Genomic DNA, 18,551 nt, shown 5'->3' with positions numbered 1-18,551 from the left:
AGTGTCGTCAAATGTACAGATACTTCGGTACCGAGTCGAAACTTAAAGTCCCCCTGTATCCTTTAAAAACTCATCTTTGATCACCAAAATTACATTTTTTCCTTGGAAAAAAGTCTTCATGTCTTAAAATATCTTGAGTGTAACTCGACACCCTCGCCTCATTTAGTATGTGTGGATCTATGAATATGCAAATGAGCCCCGCCTCCACTCTGGCGCTGATTGTGGATCACTCGTTGATCTGATTGGTTCCAAGGTGGTTTGTGACGTCAGAAACACCAGCGATTTCAAAGCGTGTTTTTGGTTCACTGCAGTTTTAAAGAGGAAATACTCTTATCCAATTATTAACTTACACACGGTGTGTGTTAAAGCGTATTAAACACATCACATACACACATACACAACATTAAACGCTGGATTTACACCACAGGGGGACTTTAAGTTTGAAAAGAATAAAATGTGTTTTTTGCTTTGAGCAGCCAATCACAGACATGGTTGATAAGCATGTGAACGCGACAGCCAATCAGAGGCTGTTAGTCAGAATCCTAAACTTCAACAAGCACGAATGAGATTTAAAAGTTCTGATAGTTTTGGTAAGACTCTGCCAATAATGACTCTGTGTACATTCGTTATACTCCTTTTATCTGCAATTGGCTAACGGTCTTTGGTTTGTGGCCCAAGAAGCAATGGGAGATTCTTAGGAAATTGTACAAACTCAGATGTTCTCGCGCTGCAGTGCATGCTGGGAGTGTGTAATGGATGATGAGGGGACTGTAATATTTCTTGTGTTTTCAGTGCACAGTAAACGACTGCTGTTATGGACCGCTGGTCGACTGCATCAAACAGTATCCTTCCCATAAAACCTTAAGCCTGGAATTGACGAGGAGCTGTTCACAGGGACGGGATGCGCCGAGCTTCACCTGACATAAAACTCACGCTCGAGGTGTGTGTGTGTGTGTGTGTGATTTCCTCACATATGCAGGATTATATTTTAGCACGTGCAGCATTTATCTTCATCACCGTTCGTTCAGATGTAGTTTCATACCTCACATTTATTTCACTTCCAACACTTTCTATTCACCCACTTTGACTGAATACAGATGATTTCAGAACTTTGGATTTCATTTTGTTGATTATTTACCATTTGGTTTGTAATTCTCAGATGATTTTAATCCCGTCCGAATCGGAGAAGTCTGTGATTTTTGGTGAACTCACCGACCGTCTGAGGAATATAGTCCCGTCCGAACGTGATTGATTAATTATTACAGCCTGTGTTTTGAAGGATCATTGGACTAGTTGATTAATACATTTCTGCTTAAGCTTTACTGAAATTAGTTGTGGTGCAAAACAAAACTATTGAAACGCTTCCATTCAATTGAAATAAAGCTGAAAGAAAATAAATTGAAAAAAAAAAAAATTAAACCTAAATATTTCTCTAGTAAAATGACAAAATAACAAAAATGAAAATAGTATACATAAACCAAAATTTACAGGAAAACTTAAAATATAAGAGTATTTTTATTACAAGAGACTATTTTTAAATATTAAATTAAATTTTTTCAATAAGTTTTTTATTTGGAAATAAAATTAAATAATTAATTCAAAGTCATATGTGAGGCATGCAACCAAACCACATGACCTGCTGATACACACATTTCTAAAAACACACTCTTCAATCTCTCCAATAGTCCATGCGTCCTTAACATGCTCGGGAAGTTTTGTAACAGACAGCGAGTTGAGGTTTGTGCTCTTCTCAGACTCATCTGTGTGTGTGTGTGTGTAGTCAGGGGTGAAGGGTCACCGGGTTTGTCTGTCCATGGTCACTCAACCCTATCTTCCCCCAGTTCTTTTCAGGCGTCAGCATTAACTCACTCTCTGCATCTGTGCGGTCCATCGTATCGCACACACACACACACACGTTTCAGTTTATCCGTTTATTGCCTGATGTTTTGGCTGCATGTGTTCTACATGCTACTGTTGCCTTTAATTCAATTCACATTTTGTGTATAGCAATTTTCACAATACATATCGTTTCAAAGCAGCTTTACAGAAAATGCACATGATCTGTTATCAGAGGGAACTGAGTCAATATTTCAGATATGTACAGTTTGAACATACAACACAAATCACTTAGTGAAGTCTTCATAATTCGCTCGATCCAAACCAGAGCTGACATGCTCTCTAGTTACCATTCGAATTCAGTGGTAATACTTTATAGTTGATACAGAACCAGTGTAGAGATGATTAAATCGGCGTTATATGATCATATTTTCTTGAGTAAGAACTCTAGCGGCTGCATTTTGCACTAACTGTAGCTTGTTTATCGAGGACGAAGGGCCACCAGCTAGTGATGCGTTACATGTAATCTAGTGTAGAGGTCATGAAAGCAGGAACTAGCTTCTCTGCGTCAGAAACAGATAGCATGTTTCTGAGGTGGAAGAAGGCTGTTTTTGTAACATATGAAATATGATTATTGAACACCAAGTTGCCGTCTTAATTTAACACCCGGGTCTCAAACTGTAGAGGATAAAGTTACTGAACATCCTTCTAAATGCACATTATATTCTTAGAGATTCTGTGTACAGGTTTCTGGTCCAATAAGACCTTAATCTTATCTGAATTTAATAGAATAGCATTACAGGTCATCCAATATTTTATATCTTTAACACACTCGGTCAACTTGGATAATTTGGGGAATTAATCTGGTCATAACAGTGGAAAATAATTCCATGTTTTCTTATAATATTACCAAGTGGCAGCATATAGCAGAGGGCCTAACACAGAGCCTTGCTGCACTCCTTAATTTACTGACGTTAACTTAATAATTCCCCGTTTGAGTAGACAAAATGAGACCGGTCCGATAGATACAACCTAAACCAGCTTAATGCCTGTCCATGAATACCAGTATCATTTACCCACAGATGAACCCGAGACGCATCTACAGACCAGAAGATCACTGAGACTCTTTTCTCACCAGACAGGGAAAAAAACGCCTAGCAACCATAGTAACCACCCTAGCAACACCCTGTCAACCACTCAGAACAGCCTAGAGACCCGTCAGAACACCCCAGCAACACCCTGCCATTGTGATGTTGAGCTTCGCAGAGACAGATCTGTGCCGTGACCGTGTTTATGAGCTTTAGGTCAGAGAGGTTTGTCTCGCTCTTCACATTACAACAAAACACACACATCTCTCTGCTGTTACCACAGCAACCCTGCTCAGCTGTCTAAGTGTTTCCATGGCAACCGGGCACAGGTAACATTTACAAATGGGCTTGTAAAAGTTGAGCGGCCAAATTTTCACTGCAATTTCCATGAGAAATGCGGAGAGAGAGAGAGCGCACAACTGTTGCTGATTGCCATAAATGAGGGGTTTTGTGAAGTTTGCTTGCAGTACGTCCTTAACCATCTTCTCACAGTGCCATCGGTCTGGAACATGAAGATATTCTGCGAGACAAACTCCGAGAGAGAAACCTGTCGTTTCTGGGTAAGCCTCCTGTGTTTAATTTAGACTGCATCTGCTCCCCTGGGTACACTTTTGCTTGCTTGCTTTTGTTGAAGGGGTCCTATTATGCCCTTTTAGGAAGTCTTGTTTTTTGTTTTTTATGTTTGATTGTTCAAAAAACACAATTTTCACATATATTACATGATTACAGCTCCTCTCTGCCAACTCTGAACACATTGTTTTCGATGAAGCCCCTCCCTCCGAAATACGAAATGTGCCGTGATTGGTTAGCTGGCCCAGTGTGTTGTGATTGACAGTGCCTAGCGTGTGTTGGGGAGTGTGCTCATAACCACACGCTCTACTTAGATCTAAATTTTAACCATGGCATCAATTTCAAACCATTTCGAGCCCGATTCAGAGCCCGACAATGTTAACGGAGAAGAGGATTGTAATTCAAACACTGATTTCACAGGACGTTTCAGAGTGGTATGGGTTTTTTTTGTGTGCAATTTTCTTATAGATATGATGTTATCCACCATTTAATCATATTTGTTGGAATATAACAGTAATTGATCACAAAACCATGGTTCATTTTCCTAAGGGGTGGTGAATAGTCTTACATAAGCTCCAGTTAACAGTACATCAATACTGTAATGTTAGCTAGCGGCTCGCGGAGGACAAGCTTTGCCCTCCATTTACATCATAGCTATCGCCAGCGATTTCAACCCGTGTGTCTTTGGTTCACTGCGTCTTTAAGGAGAAAATACTCAGCAACGCTGTCGACTTAAGGCCTGTTCACCCCGGGACGAATTTCGCGAACGATATTCGCCGACGTTTAACGCCTCGTGACTGAACAAAGGGCGCCAATGTGAGTGTGCACACCGATGTGGAAAACACTACGTGTAAAAGAGTCATTTTTTTTTTTTAAATGCCTCGGGTTTGTTTTTTTTGGTTTGACGCGCCGCGTCAAAAACTGTCCGACCAATGAGATTGGCGCTTTTTGTTAAGTTACAGTAAAAAACAACTTAGGATTTAAGAAACGTCTGTTGTATTTGTTGTTCTGAAAATACAGGTGAAAACATAGTACGCCACAAAAATAATAAATAAAATGCTTTCTTAAAAATGCTAAAGAAAGCATGCACGTTTTCTTACTATGACGAATAAAAAGCAACCAAATGCGGGACATTTTCTCAATATGCGCGGTGCGGGACAAGGGGTTCTGACCCGTCTCAGGTGCTTGGGCTCGCGGGTCACATGGCCTGATGAATGGACTCTGAGACAGCTCATTAATTGTCATCAAAGGTGATGTACAGAGATGATCTTCACACCGTGACCTTGTGGACAGACCCTCGCCCTGTGGCGTTTCAGCTCGACTGGACACGGCACGACCCGCTCGCTGGGTTTAATGGAGAAATCAGGTGTTTCACCAGGACTCAAGGACAATGGCTGATACAACACACCCTCCATCAGCGGCCTGACGTTTGTGCAGAGCCAGCAAACATTTCACAGATGAAGCGGCTCTGTTGCAGAGGACTGTGTTTGCGGTGACCGAGGTCATGAAATGAATATATCCATCGCCCGAGTCTTGCTGCTGGGTTTTTATGGAAGTCTTTTCAAAGGGGTAATACATTTAATCATAATAAATGTGGCAATACAAATCAGCTAATTGAAAAGTTAGCTACATTTGGTGTTTGATCATTGAAAGTGGGTAAAATTCAACAAACTGAAGATGGAGTCTCATTGAGATCCCCGTATCTCTGGGACTGAACCATGTTGGGCCTTAAAAATGAAGATTACAAAGGAAAAGATTAATAAGAATTAGAGTCTATAAGGATGTTAAGATATCTTTTAGAGTTCACTTTTAGAGTTACATGCTCTCAAACTTTGGATGAGGAATATTTATGGCACTCACAATATATCTGGTATATTCTATGCAATTGGGTTAAAAAAACAAAAACAAGATGCATTTCTAGTTTCAACATAATTTGTTGTTCAGATATTCCTCTTTAGAAGAAGAAAGCGTCCGCTGTGTGCAAAGCGACACACATTTGGGTTTGGCCACTGAAAATGTGTTGACCAGTTTACACCCGGAGCCGCATAAGATCTCCGCATCTCTGGGGTTGAGCCATCGACGGCCTTTAAAATGAACGTACGGAAAGAAAAGTTTATTAAGAATTAGAATCTAGAAGGATGTTAATATATCTCTAAAAACTCTTGAGTTACAGGCATCCAAACTTGAGGAAAAAACTTTTGAATGCAAAACACATTTTCACCACTAGATGGGAGAAACTCCTACACACCGTCCCTTTAATGACAGTTGACAAACTTGACATGCACAAAACCTCCTTCATATTCAAGACATAAGTCCTGTCATGATTATGAAGGTGTCATGTCAGTTTTATGCACGTAAAGTAAAGTGTTACCGTGAACGAAATATCAGTGAAACAGATTTCTTTGAACTGTGGGTAAAGTGGAGAAAGGTTGCCGGTGTAAAGGAGCTCTCACTGAAGGCTGGAGCGGACAAAAACTACACTGAACATGACAACAAATGCACAGTGTGTGTGTGACATTTACCAAAAAACAGACTTTTTCTAAGTTCTGAGGGTCTAAGAGATGGGAAATGGAGTTTAAATGTGTCTTTTCTGTGCAGATGAGAACCAGCTCCGTGCCAAAGGCTACGACAAAACCCCTGACATCATCCTGGAGGTGCCGATCGGTGAGCTCACGTCAGGAGCATGGCTTGTGTTTGTTAGCCTGCTAATCGCTCCCGGTTCTAGTGAGATCTAGTTACAGATTTTGTTTCTCCACAGCTGTGGATGGCCACGTCGTTCACTGGATCGAGAGCAAGGCTTCGTTTGGAGACGACCACAGCCATCACGCTTACCTGAACGAGCAGTTCTGGAGCTACTGCAACAGGTCAGACACACACACAGCGTCAGGACACAACACTCAACACACACACATTCTGTTCATCTTGTTCATCGTGTTCATACTGCACTGCATTACACACTATAACTAAAGGTGAAAACATGATTTAACACTGACGAACTGATAAAGCACACATATCAAACAAATACAAGTGCAGACTAGCTGAGAATCCAGAATCCTTTATAACTCATAAAGACCACGCTTCAGTTGTACAGCTGCTGATTTAATGTAATCTACTGTATAAAGTGCGGTATAAACAAACATTACTGTAGATCTGAGTCTCAGATGTTTCAAACATCCACAGCTCTATGATCAGATGCTTTCTGAACTGCTCTCTGTTTATTCTGTTACTGAGAGGAAAGAGCGGCACATATTTACAGATTCAGTTTTGATTCAGTTTTAAATGTTCTGTTGGTTGTATTTTATCCCAGCTTTTATGTAGTGTTAAAAAACAGAAACAGGAAGTGCTTCTGGACCAGTGTTGTTTACATCTTGTGAATTGGTCTATAAGATCTTTGAGTATGTCGGGGCCTAGAAGCTGAACTAGAGCTAAAATATTAAAAAGGAAAATATATATTTTAAAAGTCTAATCTGTCCATCAAATCTAAACTATCAAAGACTTTACATTTTTCATAAGTTTTATTACAATATTAAATGCGGAACTAATCATCTTGCTGTGCAAATGTTGTTTAGAATAGAAATCATCGTATAGACACAATTTTAAGACGATTTTTTGCTTTATCAGTGTGCCAGTAAAAGTTTCAGATCTCCAAACATGCAAATATTGTAATAATCCGATCATATTTTTTTTTCTGAGGGATTACACACGTACCTGAACAGTTTTAATAAATATTCAAGTGTAAACTGACCTGCTGTATCAGTAAATACAAACCACACACTGCTACTATACTCTAGAAGCGCTTGCCGAGGACGAATGAACGTGCTTATATATAATGAAAACATAAAACACAAACATCTTTTGTCCGTTACGGCCTCTCATGAGAATCACTTTATTTATCTGATGTGATGCGATGCGCTTGAGCGGCTCCATTGCAGTCTTCAGCATGATCCTCACGTGCGTGTGTGTGTGTGTGTGCAGACGTGACACGGCACATGCTGTCATGTCTGTGCGCTGCCTTGTCAGATAAACTTTGGCATGTCAAAAAAAAAATGTCAGACCCTTCAGAGTCCACCTTTCAGAGCTGCTTGTAATTTTTAATTGACATTTACATTTGACATTTGCGATGGTCTCGGAGCAGAGGAGCGCCCGTGTCCAGCTTCCTGTCGTCGTCTCTCTCTCGGCCAATCACAGGCTCCGGAGGACCGATCCCTTTACTCCACCCCTGCTGTTTATATGAGTTACATCAGGGAAACAGTGAAAAGGTCAGCGAGTTTCCTTCACTGTGACCTCACCAACATTGCCGGCACGTTTTCAATTAGTGCAGCGCATCAGAGTGACACAGCTCCTGATTTGATTATTTTCAAGCGTTTTCATCGTTTGCACCAAACGGCAGTGCGATATATCGTCCGTTATTGTGATATTTGCTGAAGTTAATATGAGCTAGCAGTTTCAGTCGCGCATCACTTACTCACATGATTCAGAACGGCTCGACTGGATTTCAGCGTGCAAATGATATTTTCTAGATATTTGCCGGAAACCTATTTAAATAAAAGCTTGATGCTATTGAAATATGGTCAGAAATGAAGACATGCCTATTAGAATTGTAATTTTATTTTATAGTATCACTATTTTGAGTTATATGAGCTATTGTTATATGTCTTAGTACTGCATCATATTAAGCAACTACATGTTCTTACTATAAGGTTAGGGTTAGTTGCATGTAATTATGCATAATTTACTGTTATTACTACGGTAAGTACATGTAACGTAACAAGGACACTGTAAAATAAAGTGTTGCACTATTTTTTTTTTTACCATACAGTAGTATATTAATCACAATAAAATCATAATAGTAATTTTTATTGTATAGCCTGTGAACAGAAGTAGAAAATGGCAAGAATTTAAAAAAAAGCCCTCTCTGTTCACTTGATGGTTTGAGTTGGCTCTTGTAAACTGTGTTGGTGTTTATTGGAAGCTGCTAAAATATTCACAGAGCAGGAGAAAAACTACAAAAAGAAAAGGAAACAGCAACAATGTGCTAATTTTGGCTAAACCAAATGACTCAAGTTTGCAACCCTTCACAGATTTCAGAACTGAACTCCTATCTATAGGACATACCAACCTCAGGTACACACTAAAACATTTGTAACAATCAAATTAAATCATATAAACACCCAACACAACACTTAAACCTTCCAAATAACAAAGAAAGAGTTTAACAACCAATTAAATGGCAAAAAACACTGTTTCAAAACCCCCTGATATCACTCCAACATGGTATCTTCCAAAGGAAGTGATGTGACTGCTGCTTTAATAGACAGTTTATAATGGGTTTGGTTGTAATTTTGCATTTCTTTAAGACCCCTAGAGTTCTCTAGAGCCACGTGAACCTGGTTTCGTACGAGTGTGCTTCTCGTTAATTGCTCCCTGAGAACAAAAGGAAGTGGGAAATGCAGTGTGTTTCACCAAACCACTTCAGAAGTGGGAAGTAGGACATTTCCATACCACATTTCTCCTCATATAGAGCCTTTCTAGTGTAAGGAACCCCATTTCTTGTGTACTGTTAATTGTTCCTCGTTCTCCCTGAAAACAAATGGAAGTGAGAAATGCCGTGTGTTCTCACCAAACGACAACTAATTTCCTCTCTGGAACTTGCAGCGACAGCATTCATCATGCAAACACCAGTGTGTCGGAAACGCGGCGCTCGTAATAAACTCTGGCGGTGTGTAATGATGCTTCTCCTATAAAGAGAGGAGCCGTGGGATCTCATGCTAAAGAGCCGTCGGCCTCCGCTTCCCATCAATCTTCAGCGGCTCCGTGACGGATCTGCGCATAATTGAGTTATCCATCTACTCTGATAGAAGTTGCATTAAAAATTATTCAGCTGATAGTGAATATTAAGCACATAATAAGGCTTGTGTATGTTTTAGTTGAAGTGTGTGTCGCGAGTGTGGACTGACGCCTCGTCTAATGGACGACCGTGAGATTAAATATGGCCTTTCATAAGCACTTATATTGAAGAAATAGTTCACACACAAATGACCATTCTGTCATCGTTTGCTCTCGATCCAGGTGAACGCCAAGATGATGAATCAAGGATGTCCACACTCCTCTTTCACAAAAGTGCAATGAACTATTCAATTAAAACCAATCTGAACCAGTCGTTTCCATTCATCCCGAGTGCAGAGTACGTCTCAAAGCTCGTTTGTTTGTCAAAGGATATTGTTCAGTTCCATAGATATGAGGATATTAATGCAGATCCATGTTAAATTTGTTGCCAATGGTCAAAAACCAAATGTGGTTCACTTTGCACACAACTGAGACTTAGTGTGTTTAACGGGTTATCTAGGGTGACCATATTTTGATTACCAAAAACCAGGACACTCGGCCCAGCAAACACATGGGCCAACTCAAATGATACTCGAAGTTTACTCAAAGATACCTTATTAATTTCAATACATTTAAAGTAGTTTATGCCTCCTCTGTATGGAATTGTTATATTGTTATATGTTATATGAAAACAGTACAGTTGGTCACCCTAGGAATGTCTCAAGAATAAGTACTACTGAAACTAGAGATGTATCTCGTTTTAAAAGAATTGCATGCGACATCTCTCTGGGATTGATCCATATATGAAGATTCCTAAAGAGAAGTTTCATAGGAACAAGAATATGAAGATATCTTTAAGACTTCTTGAGTTACAGACGAGTACACTTCCGATTCGTTTTTGTTATTTGCACATTTAGACAGGGATGTTGTGTGCAATTATTTAGAGGGAAACAGAATACATTTCTAGTTTCATCATTATTTGTTCTTCAGACTTTCAAGTCAAGTCATATTTATTTATATAGCGCTTTTTACAATACACAGTGATAACATAAAAGTAATACAACACAGATCAATAATGTTTCCTCTTTAAACACAATACAAATCAGCTTTTAGAAAAGTTAGATACATTTGGTTTTTGATCTTTGAAAGTGGGTAAAATTGATAAATTTGAACATGGAGCCGCTTTGATCCCCGTATCTCTGGGACTGAACCATTTAGGGCTTTAAAAATGAATATTCCTAAAGAAAAGTTTAATAAGGATATATCTTTTCCGCAGCAGTTTGAATGTTGTGACTGTTGGTCAGTGTGGTCTAGTCCCGCCCCTCCTCCACTGTGATTGGACGGCTGGGTAAGAACTGACAGTGATGAGCGCTGCGTTTTATTCAAAGTTGAACATTTTTCCAGTAAAAAACGCCGGGCGCTTCATCGTGAAAAAAACGCTCAGCGCCTCGGTACGCTCATGGCGTTTAAAAAACGCGGCGCTCCCATTGAAAACAATTGAAAACAAACGCCAGGCGCGTGGAAAAACGCTTTGGTGGACAGACACACGGCCTAAAGGCCTGTTCACACCGGGACTACATTTAACGCCAGGGAGCTAAACAAAGGGCTCCAATCTGAGTGTGCACACCGACGTAAAAGCGTAATTTAAAGAAAAAACGTTTTTTTAGTTTGACACGCCGCGTCAAAAAGTATCCGACCAATGAGATCGGCACTTTTGCTCACGTGTTTGGAGTTTCTGAAGTTACAGTAAAACACAACTTGGGGGCGCTCAAGCACAAAACGGTCTTGCCGAGCACACGTACGGAACGGAGAAGAAGATCTACGCCAAGTAGCGTCAGAAATAAGACGAGGAAGATGCGAGGCAAGATGAGTGTAGAGCTGCTGGTCTCGTTGAACTATATGACAAACGCGACAGCGACTACAAACATCTTGATGAAAGAGAACTGTCTGGAGTGGTATTGCAGAGCAAATCAGCGCCATCTAATGTCAGGGAATGAATTTGTATGTTCACTCGGCCCATCGTCAGCGAAATCGCTTGGGTGTGAATACATAAAATACGCTGACGAATAACGTGCGCTGATATTCGTCCCGGTGTGTACGGGCCTTAAGAGCCCTAGTTTAACGAGCTGAAACAGTGTCAAGTGCAAAGCGCCAGTATCTTTATGCGCGGATCTCGGCGCTGTTGCTATTTAACCGGCGGATAAATGACTCTTGCGCTCGACGCATGTTTAAAAGGGGTTGGTCTGAAGTAGCTTCATTATTCATAGGTGTGGTTTGGGCGTAACTTGAAATAAACCAATCAGAGCGTCATATCACATTCCCTTTAAAGGGTTAGTTCACCCAAAAATGAAAATTAAGTCATTAATTACTCACCCCCATGCTGTACCAACCCCGTAAGACCTTCGTTCGTCTTCGGAACACAAATGAAGATATTTTTGATTAAATTTGAGAGCTGTATAACTACCACATTGGCTCCTAAGGGACTGCCTCTTGACGGCCCAGAAAGTCAATGAAGAAAATGTTTAAATATCCCAAGTGACTACCGTGGCTCAACTATATGTTTATCAAGCGGCGCGAATACTTTTTGTGCGAAAAAACAAACAAAAATAACGAGTTTATTCGACTATTTCTTTTCTTCCTTGTAGACCAGAACGAGACTTCCTTAGATTTCCACGACGCATGCGCGAGATTTGCGATCTGAAGTAGTGTAAGCTGGTGTAAGGAGATCGCAATTCTCGCGCATGCGTCGTGGAAATCTAAGGAAATCTCGTTCTGGCCTACAAGGAAGAAAAGAAACATAGTATTGATAAACTTGATAAACATAGTTGAGCCACGGTAGTCACTTGGGATATTTAAACATTTTCTTCATTGACTTTCTGGGCCGTCAAGAGGCAGTCCCTTAGGAGCCAATGTGGTAGTTATACAGCTCTCAAATTTAATCAAAAATATCTTCATTTGTGTTCCGAAGACGAACGAAGGTCTTACGGGGTTGGTACAGCATGGGGGTGAGTAATTAATGACTTAATTTTCATTTTTGGGTGAACTAACCCTTTAAGAGCAGGTGCGCTTTTTCCACGGCGCACTACTATTATAACGGCGCATTTACCAGCCGAGGAGATCGATGTCCTCATCAGGGCCGTAAAAGATAGAGTAGTGACATTGGGGACGGGACAAACCCACCCAAATTTACTTCGGTTAAACATGCATATAATAATATGGGTAAAGGTGTAAGCTTTATGCCTATTTTTCCCATCATCATGGACACAATGATTTCCCTCGTGTTTTAATAGTTTGCCTTATAATAATGCATCATTTTCAAAACGTAAAATGCATCTGTGTAGATGAAAGCATCATGTACAGTGTATACGCGTTGTTCACACTCTGCATTATGGCCTCTGTAAGCATGCGCGCTTAAAATAGCTCTGGATGTACGCCGCTGACTTTAGACCGGGTGTTTTCTGGAAGTGTAAAATAGCACCAGGGATTGTTTGCGCCGAAACACGCCTCCTTTGTGTGCCGACCCGCCCAGGGAGCGCAAGTTCATCCCCTAGTTTACCGTCGTGTGTCTGTGGAGGGAAAAGCAGCTTTGCGCGAGTGCAAAATACGAATGACACATCACAAGTCAATTGTGTGAGATCGAGCCCTATATGTTATTAATGAATAGAGTTGGTCGTCCCAGAATGTTTGGTTTTGGCCATTGATTTTAGTTTCAGTGCATCATTAATAGGTGTGTGTGTTGTGTGCGAGTGTGTGTTCCTCAGTTCGGCTGCTAAAGGTTAGATCTGATAAAGCGCTGTCTGGAGTTGACACGGATGATGAATGGCCGTATAAAGCGCAGTATGGCTCATTTCTCCCTTCGGTCACACAGGGTTAATACTCTCAGTTTTGTCATATATATTCTGTGGCTTGACCTCTTGGAAATTGTTGACCCGATCATTTGTGTTATATTTTCTTGAAATCTTTTTGAGACATTTTTTTTTGATGAGAATCGTTGGCAATAGCATTAGACTCCCAATAACATCCGGCCCCAGACTGGCTCATATTTATCTCAGAGTCTGACACATGTATAATGTGGAAGATTTACTGAATTCTCTGTGAAGAACGAGATGAATATAACTCTCTCCGGACACTCGACATCTGACGGTTTATTCAAGATTTATACGATTTAATGTTTTACATTTATTTTAACGTTTTATGATTAAAAATGCATGTGTTTTAATGTTTTAAATTGGAAGATTTATGCATATTTTCAGTGCTTTGGCTTGTGTGTGTGTTTCCACTGTTGTGTGCAGCTAATCTGGCTAGTCTGTGTGTGGTTGTTTGGTTCAGTATTGCTGGTTTTTAATGCACAGCTCTTATATGTCTGGTTTATCTTGCACTGAAAACAATAATCAGGCTTCTTTGCTGTCGAAACAAATTCCCGTGACATATATCTCTAGTTGTGTGGAGTGGCAGCAGAAGCTGGGCTATCTCTCGATGCTCCTGCGCTTTCTTGTGACGGTTTGACTGTAAATGGCTCCGAAGAAGCAAAGTTGACACGACAGTGTGACGTCAGGACGTCTGTGGGATTTGTGGACCCTGGCACATGACATTTACCACCGCACCAGTGCAGCGAGAGACGTCTGACACGCACCTCTGAATGCTAATACCACATGACAAGATGCTTTCATGCTTTAAGGATTTCAATGCATATTTAGGGACATTGTTTAATGCGCTCCGCATGTAATCCGCACACTTCAGGTCCCCATCAGCTGTGGGATTTAGCTCCCGCTAAGCCTCCATTTCATCTATTTATTTTCCAGGTTTGCTCCCGACGCATTAAACACATTTGTCATTTCAAGTTGAGGTTAAGAATGATTTTGACACCAACACTGCTTAAAAAAGTGGAAATAAAACACTTCCAAGCTGGGGGAAGGCAGTGTATGACTTAGAGAAGTTTACAGAAGAAGGCCTACAGTGAACTGTTCAGAGATTCACTGTTTTTCAACACGATTACATCTTACAATATATTAAAATACACACACATATATATACAGTACAATATATATATATATATATATATATATATATATATATGTGTGTGTGTGTGCTGTGTATTATTATTTTGTGTATATAAATATACACATGCATGTATATATTTAAGAAAAATGTGTAAATATTTATTTTTAATATAATATAATATAAATAATATAACATATTTAGTTATAATATAAATAATAATATTATAATATTATAATAATATTTATAATATAAATTATGTATAAATATACATGCTAATATTTCTTAAATATATACATGCATATGTGTGTATTTATATATATAAAACAATTATACACAGTACACACACATATAATGTAAACAAATGTTTATTTTGAATGCGATTGATCTTTGCCCAGCACTAATATATATATATATATGAAGAGTTCAGATGCAAAAGCCTCTAAGTGCCATTTGAAATTTTCTTCTAGAATGATCATTTTTATCAAGCTTATATATTCAAGTTCAGTAATTTCACTTAAATAACAATTAATAGGTAATTATCATTGCCATTTAAGTGAAATCACTGAACTGAAACATATAAGCTTGATAAAAATGATCATTTTAGAAGAAAATTTCAAATGGCACTTAGAGACTTTTGCATCTGAACTCTTCATATATATATATATATATATATATATATATATATATATATATATAAGGCCTGAGGTGTTGTACTGTATATCGGATCGCTGTTAATAGTCAAAGCTGCAGACAGTCTCCTCTCTTATCTTCTCGTGTCCTGATAGCTTTAATCCTTTATCCCGGGTCGTTTGTGTGATTATATATTAAAGGCTAATCAGAGATGTATTAGGATGGGAACTTTGCCCTTTGATTCCCTCATTAATTCTCAATGTTTGCAGTCGTATACGCGCTCAGTGTGTTTTGATGAAGCTGCCGCTGACCTTTGCTCTGCTCTACGCTATAAAGACGGCCAGAGTACATGTGTGTGACATTCTCCCGTCCGCTCGAGACGAGTCTTGATAAGAGCCGCTTCGGCCTTTATTAGCGGGCCGGCTCCTGCAACAAACTCGGGTCATTATTTACCATTCCAATGCCATTTCAACCTGTGTGACTTTACTTATAACAAACGTTGCACACGTTCAATGGAAGAAGACGTGTAAGTGATGTCACATCAGATCTATTCGTCACACAAATCATATCACTCTTAAAAATAAAGGTCTCCAACGGGGGTTTTGAAGTGATGCCATAAAATAACTATTTCCGCTTCCCCAAAGAAACATTTAGTGTGAAGAACCTTCATTTTAATAATCTAAAGATTCTTTTTTCCTGTTATGGACCGGGCCTAAAACTAACTTGTTCCCACTCCTGCCATCGGCCGGTGACTTAAGAAATATTTACCGGCCAAAAATAATTTTTTTTACTAGCCATGACACACAAACAGGCAGTTATGACACAATGACTCCTCTATTCCAATTTTTATACCAGTGCTAAAACTACTTTAGCCTACATAGCTCCTAGACCGTTTGACTTAGCCTCAAGTTTTTACACCACCGTAATCCTTGGCTCAAGTCGGACAAGATGTATATCTCCGATTTCGATTTGGGGCAAAAAAAAAAAAAAAAAAAAAAAAAGTTATGTGAATTTACTTAAAGGATTAGTTCACTTTTGAAAAAACTTTTGCTGGTAATTTACTCGCCCCCATGTCATCCAAGATGTCCATGTCTTTCTTTCCTCAGTCGAAAAGAAATTTAGGTTTTTGATGAAAACATTCCAGGATTTTCTCCATATAATGGACTTTAATGGGAACCGGATGGTTCAAGGTCCAAAAGACGGTTAATAACAGTTTATAACAGCAGATGCAGCTTCAAATGTCTTTAAACGATATCAGACGATGAATAAGGGTCTTATCATGCGAAACGATCGCTCATTTCAAAACTTATTCCAAAAATGTAACTTTTCTAAGGACAAATGCTAGCCTTGCTCTATTCTGTGAGGCGCGTTTGCAACGTCACGTAATACGTAATTACGTTCAAAAGGTCACGGGCGACGTAGCCGGAAGTACAGAGTCAGTGTTTACAAGTTGAACGCATAGGTTGAACGTGCAAACTAACTCAAACGCCGTTTACAAAAAAAGGAATTAAAAGGAAAAACAACGATGTCGGACGATTTTGATTCTGTACTTCCGGCTACGTCGCCCGTGACCTTTTGAACGTAATTACGTATTACGTGACGTTACAAACGCGCCTCACAGAATAGAGCAAGGCTAGCATTTGTCCTTAGAAAAGTTACATTTTTGGAATAAGTTTTGAAATGAGCGATCGTTTCGCATGATAAGACCCTTATTCATCGTCTGGTGTCGTTTAAAGACATTTGAAGCTGCATCTGAAACTGTTATTAACTGTCTTTTGGACCTTGAACCGTTTGGTTCCCATTGAAGTCCATTATATGGAGAAAAATCCTGGAATGTTTTCATCAAAAACCTTAATTTCTTTTCGACTGAAGAAAGAAAGACATGGACATCTTGGATGACACAGGGGTGAGGAAATTATCAGCAAAAGTTTTTTCAAAAGTGAACTACTCCTTTAACTAGTCCACGAATTTACTTAACCGGCCTATTCTCTGGATGGTCTAGATCAATAATTATTGAAAAGAAGTAATTCGGCGTTCGGTGACGCGTGTCTGGGAGTTCCGTGTTCTGGCGTTGGAATATTTCACGTTTCTTGAGGTTCTCACAACAGTGCATTGAGTTCAAGCGATGGTTGCCGGTCAACTGGAGACGGACACTGTTTCATTGGCGAGTGTTAGTCTGGTTATGGCGCTCTCATGTTGTTGTTGTTTCTCTGGAGCTCCACATCTACTGTTCACCTTCTGCTGTCATTGAACTGTGTGTAAAAGATGAACATCTGAAGCCAAATGTGTTTGATTCTCCTTTAAAGAGAATCTTGTGTTGATGTTCGTCCGTTGAGCAGTGAAAGCTGCAGTCTTACAGTCACTTTCTCTGGGCTTTTAACCAGTTTGAAAACCTTTACCATCAGGAGTGTGTTGTCCATGTGTACTGTCTGAATCTGCAGATCTGTGTGTGTTTACACTCGAGGACGGTTATAGTTTCCATGTCTCTTTAAATCACAGCGGGTTCTAGATCCCGTTCACAACACCTTTCCTAATTTGGTGATGAGTGTCTGGTAATCAGTGAAGTCTCCAGAGAGCAGTTTATAACTGTATAAAGACAGCGGCCTGGACGAACACACACACACACACACACCTGGAATCCTCAAAACAATAGCTCAGCCAAAGAGAGAAACCTCTGTCATCATTTACTCTCTTGCCGTTCTGACCTTTCTTCTATTGATCAGGCCATTAGATGTTTGAGCTTCAGCAAACGCACTTCATGATTTAAATGGCGAACGGTGGCCTAGCGGCATCATAACAGTGTCCACACGACTATACTGGGATCTTTACTGGGATCTTTACTGGGATCGCCGCTTCCATGAGGAACTCTTTCCGTCACACAAAAGCTTCTTTGTAGAGGAAAAAGATTCTTTAGATCATTAAAGTGTTTTCCAAAAGTTGAGGGATTATGGGAGTTGACTTCAGGGTGTCGCGGCTCAGTTTGATACTGGATTCTGGATGTTGTACGGTGGCTCGGAGTTGTCAAAACACCTCTCAAAATGCGCAAAACGCAAAAAAACCTGATACAATTTTTCTTATGACAGACGAACATTTCGGACGCAGTGTGTAAACGTGATTGACAACGTGAGGTCGTATTTATTTTTTAACGTGCGACAATTTGGACCGCAACACCTTTTACACACGTCGTGTATTAGAGTAGTGCCTTTAGATTTTTTATATCTCTGATGACAGTAATGTACATCTATAAAATCACTGTATATTATCTTACAGCCATTATTTGCGGTAACACTTTACAATAAGGATCATTAGTTAGCTTGAACTAATAATGAACTACATTTATTAAAGGAGTAGTTCACTTTTAAAAAAACTTTTGCTGATAATTTACTCACCCCCATGCCATCCAAGATGAACAAATCTTTTTCCGAGTCAATTCGTTCATTTCGTTTGTTGAATCTACCAAATGACACGGAAAAAGATTCATTCATTTTGATGAACGAGTTCGAACAGGAGAGTCACGACAGAACAGAGCAAGACGAGCATTTGAGCTTATAAAACTTAAACGTTGTTATTTATTTATTAAATGAGCGATCGTTTCACTTG

The 18,551-nt window shown here is 39.6% G+C and overlaps 1 protein-coding gene across 6 annotated transcripts in view; it reads left to right on the top strand.

Annotated features, from left to right (window-relative positions):
• Positions 1 to 18,551, top strand: part of cdin1 (CDAN1 interacting nuclease 1) — a 92,782-nt gene that overhangs the window by 34,071 nt on the left and 40,160 nt on the right. For all 6 annotated transcript variants that reach the window (XM_089120006.1, XM_089120005.1, XM_089120002.1 and 3 more), the window contains 4 exons: positions 793 to 842; positions 3,417 to 3,484; positions 6,093 to 6,158; positions 6,253 to 6,358. In XM_089120006.1, coding sequence (XP_088976132.1) covers positions 793 to 842; positions 3,417 to 3,484; positions 6,093 to 6,158; positions 6,253 to 6,358 — 290 coding nt within the window. The remainder of the gene's footprint in view (positions 1 to 792; positions 843 to 3,416; positions 3,485 to 6,092; positions 6,159 to 6,252; positions 6,359 to 18,551) is intronic.

This window comes from Pimephales promelas, chromosome 15, assembly GCF_988280905.1.
Source record: "Pimephales promelas chromosome 15, fPimPro1.hap1.1, whole genome shotgun sequence".
NCBI classification, from domain to species: Eukaryota; Metazoa; Chordata; class Actinopteri; order Cypriniformes; family Leuciscidae; genus Pimephales; species Pimephales promelas.
Note: the sequence above shows the minus strand (reverse complement) of the source record. Positions and strands in the feature narration are given on the sequence as shown.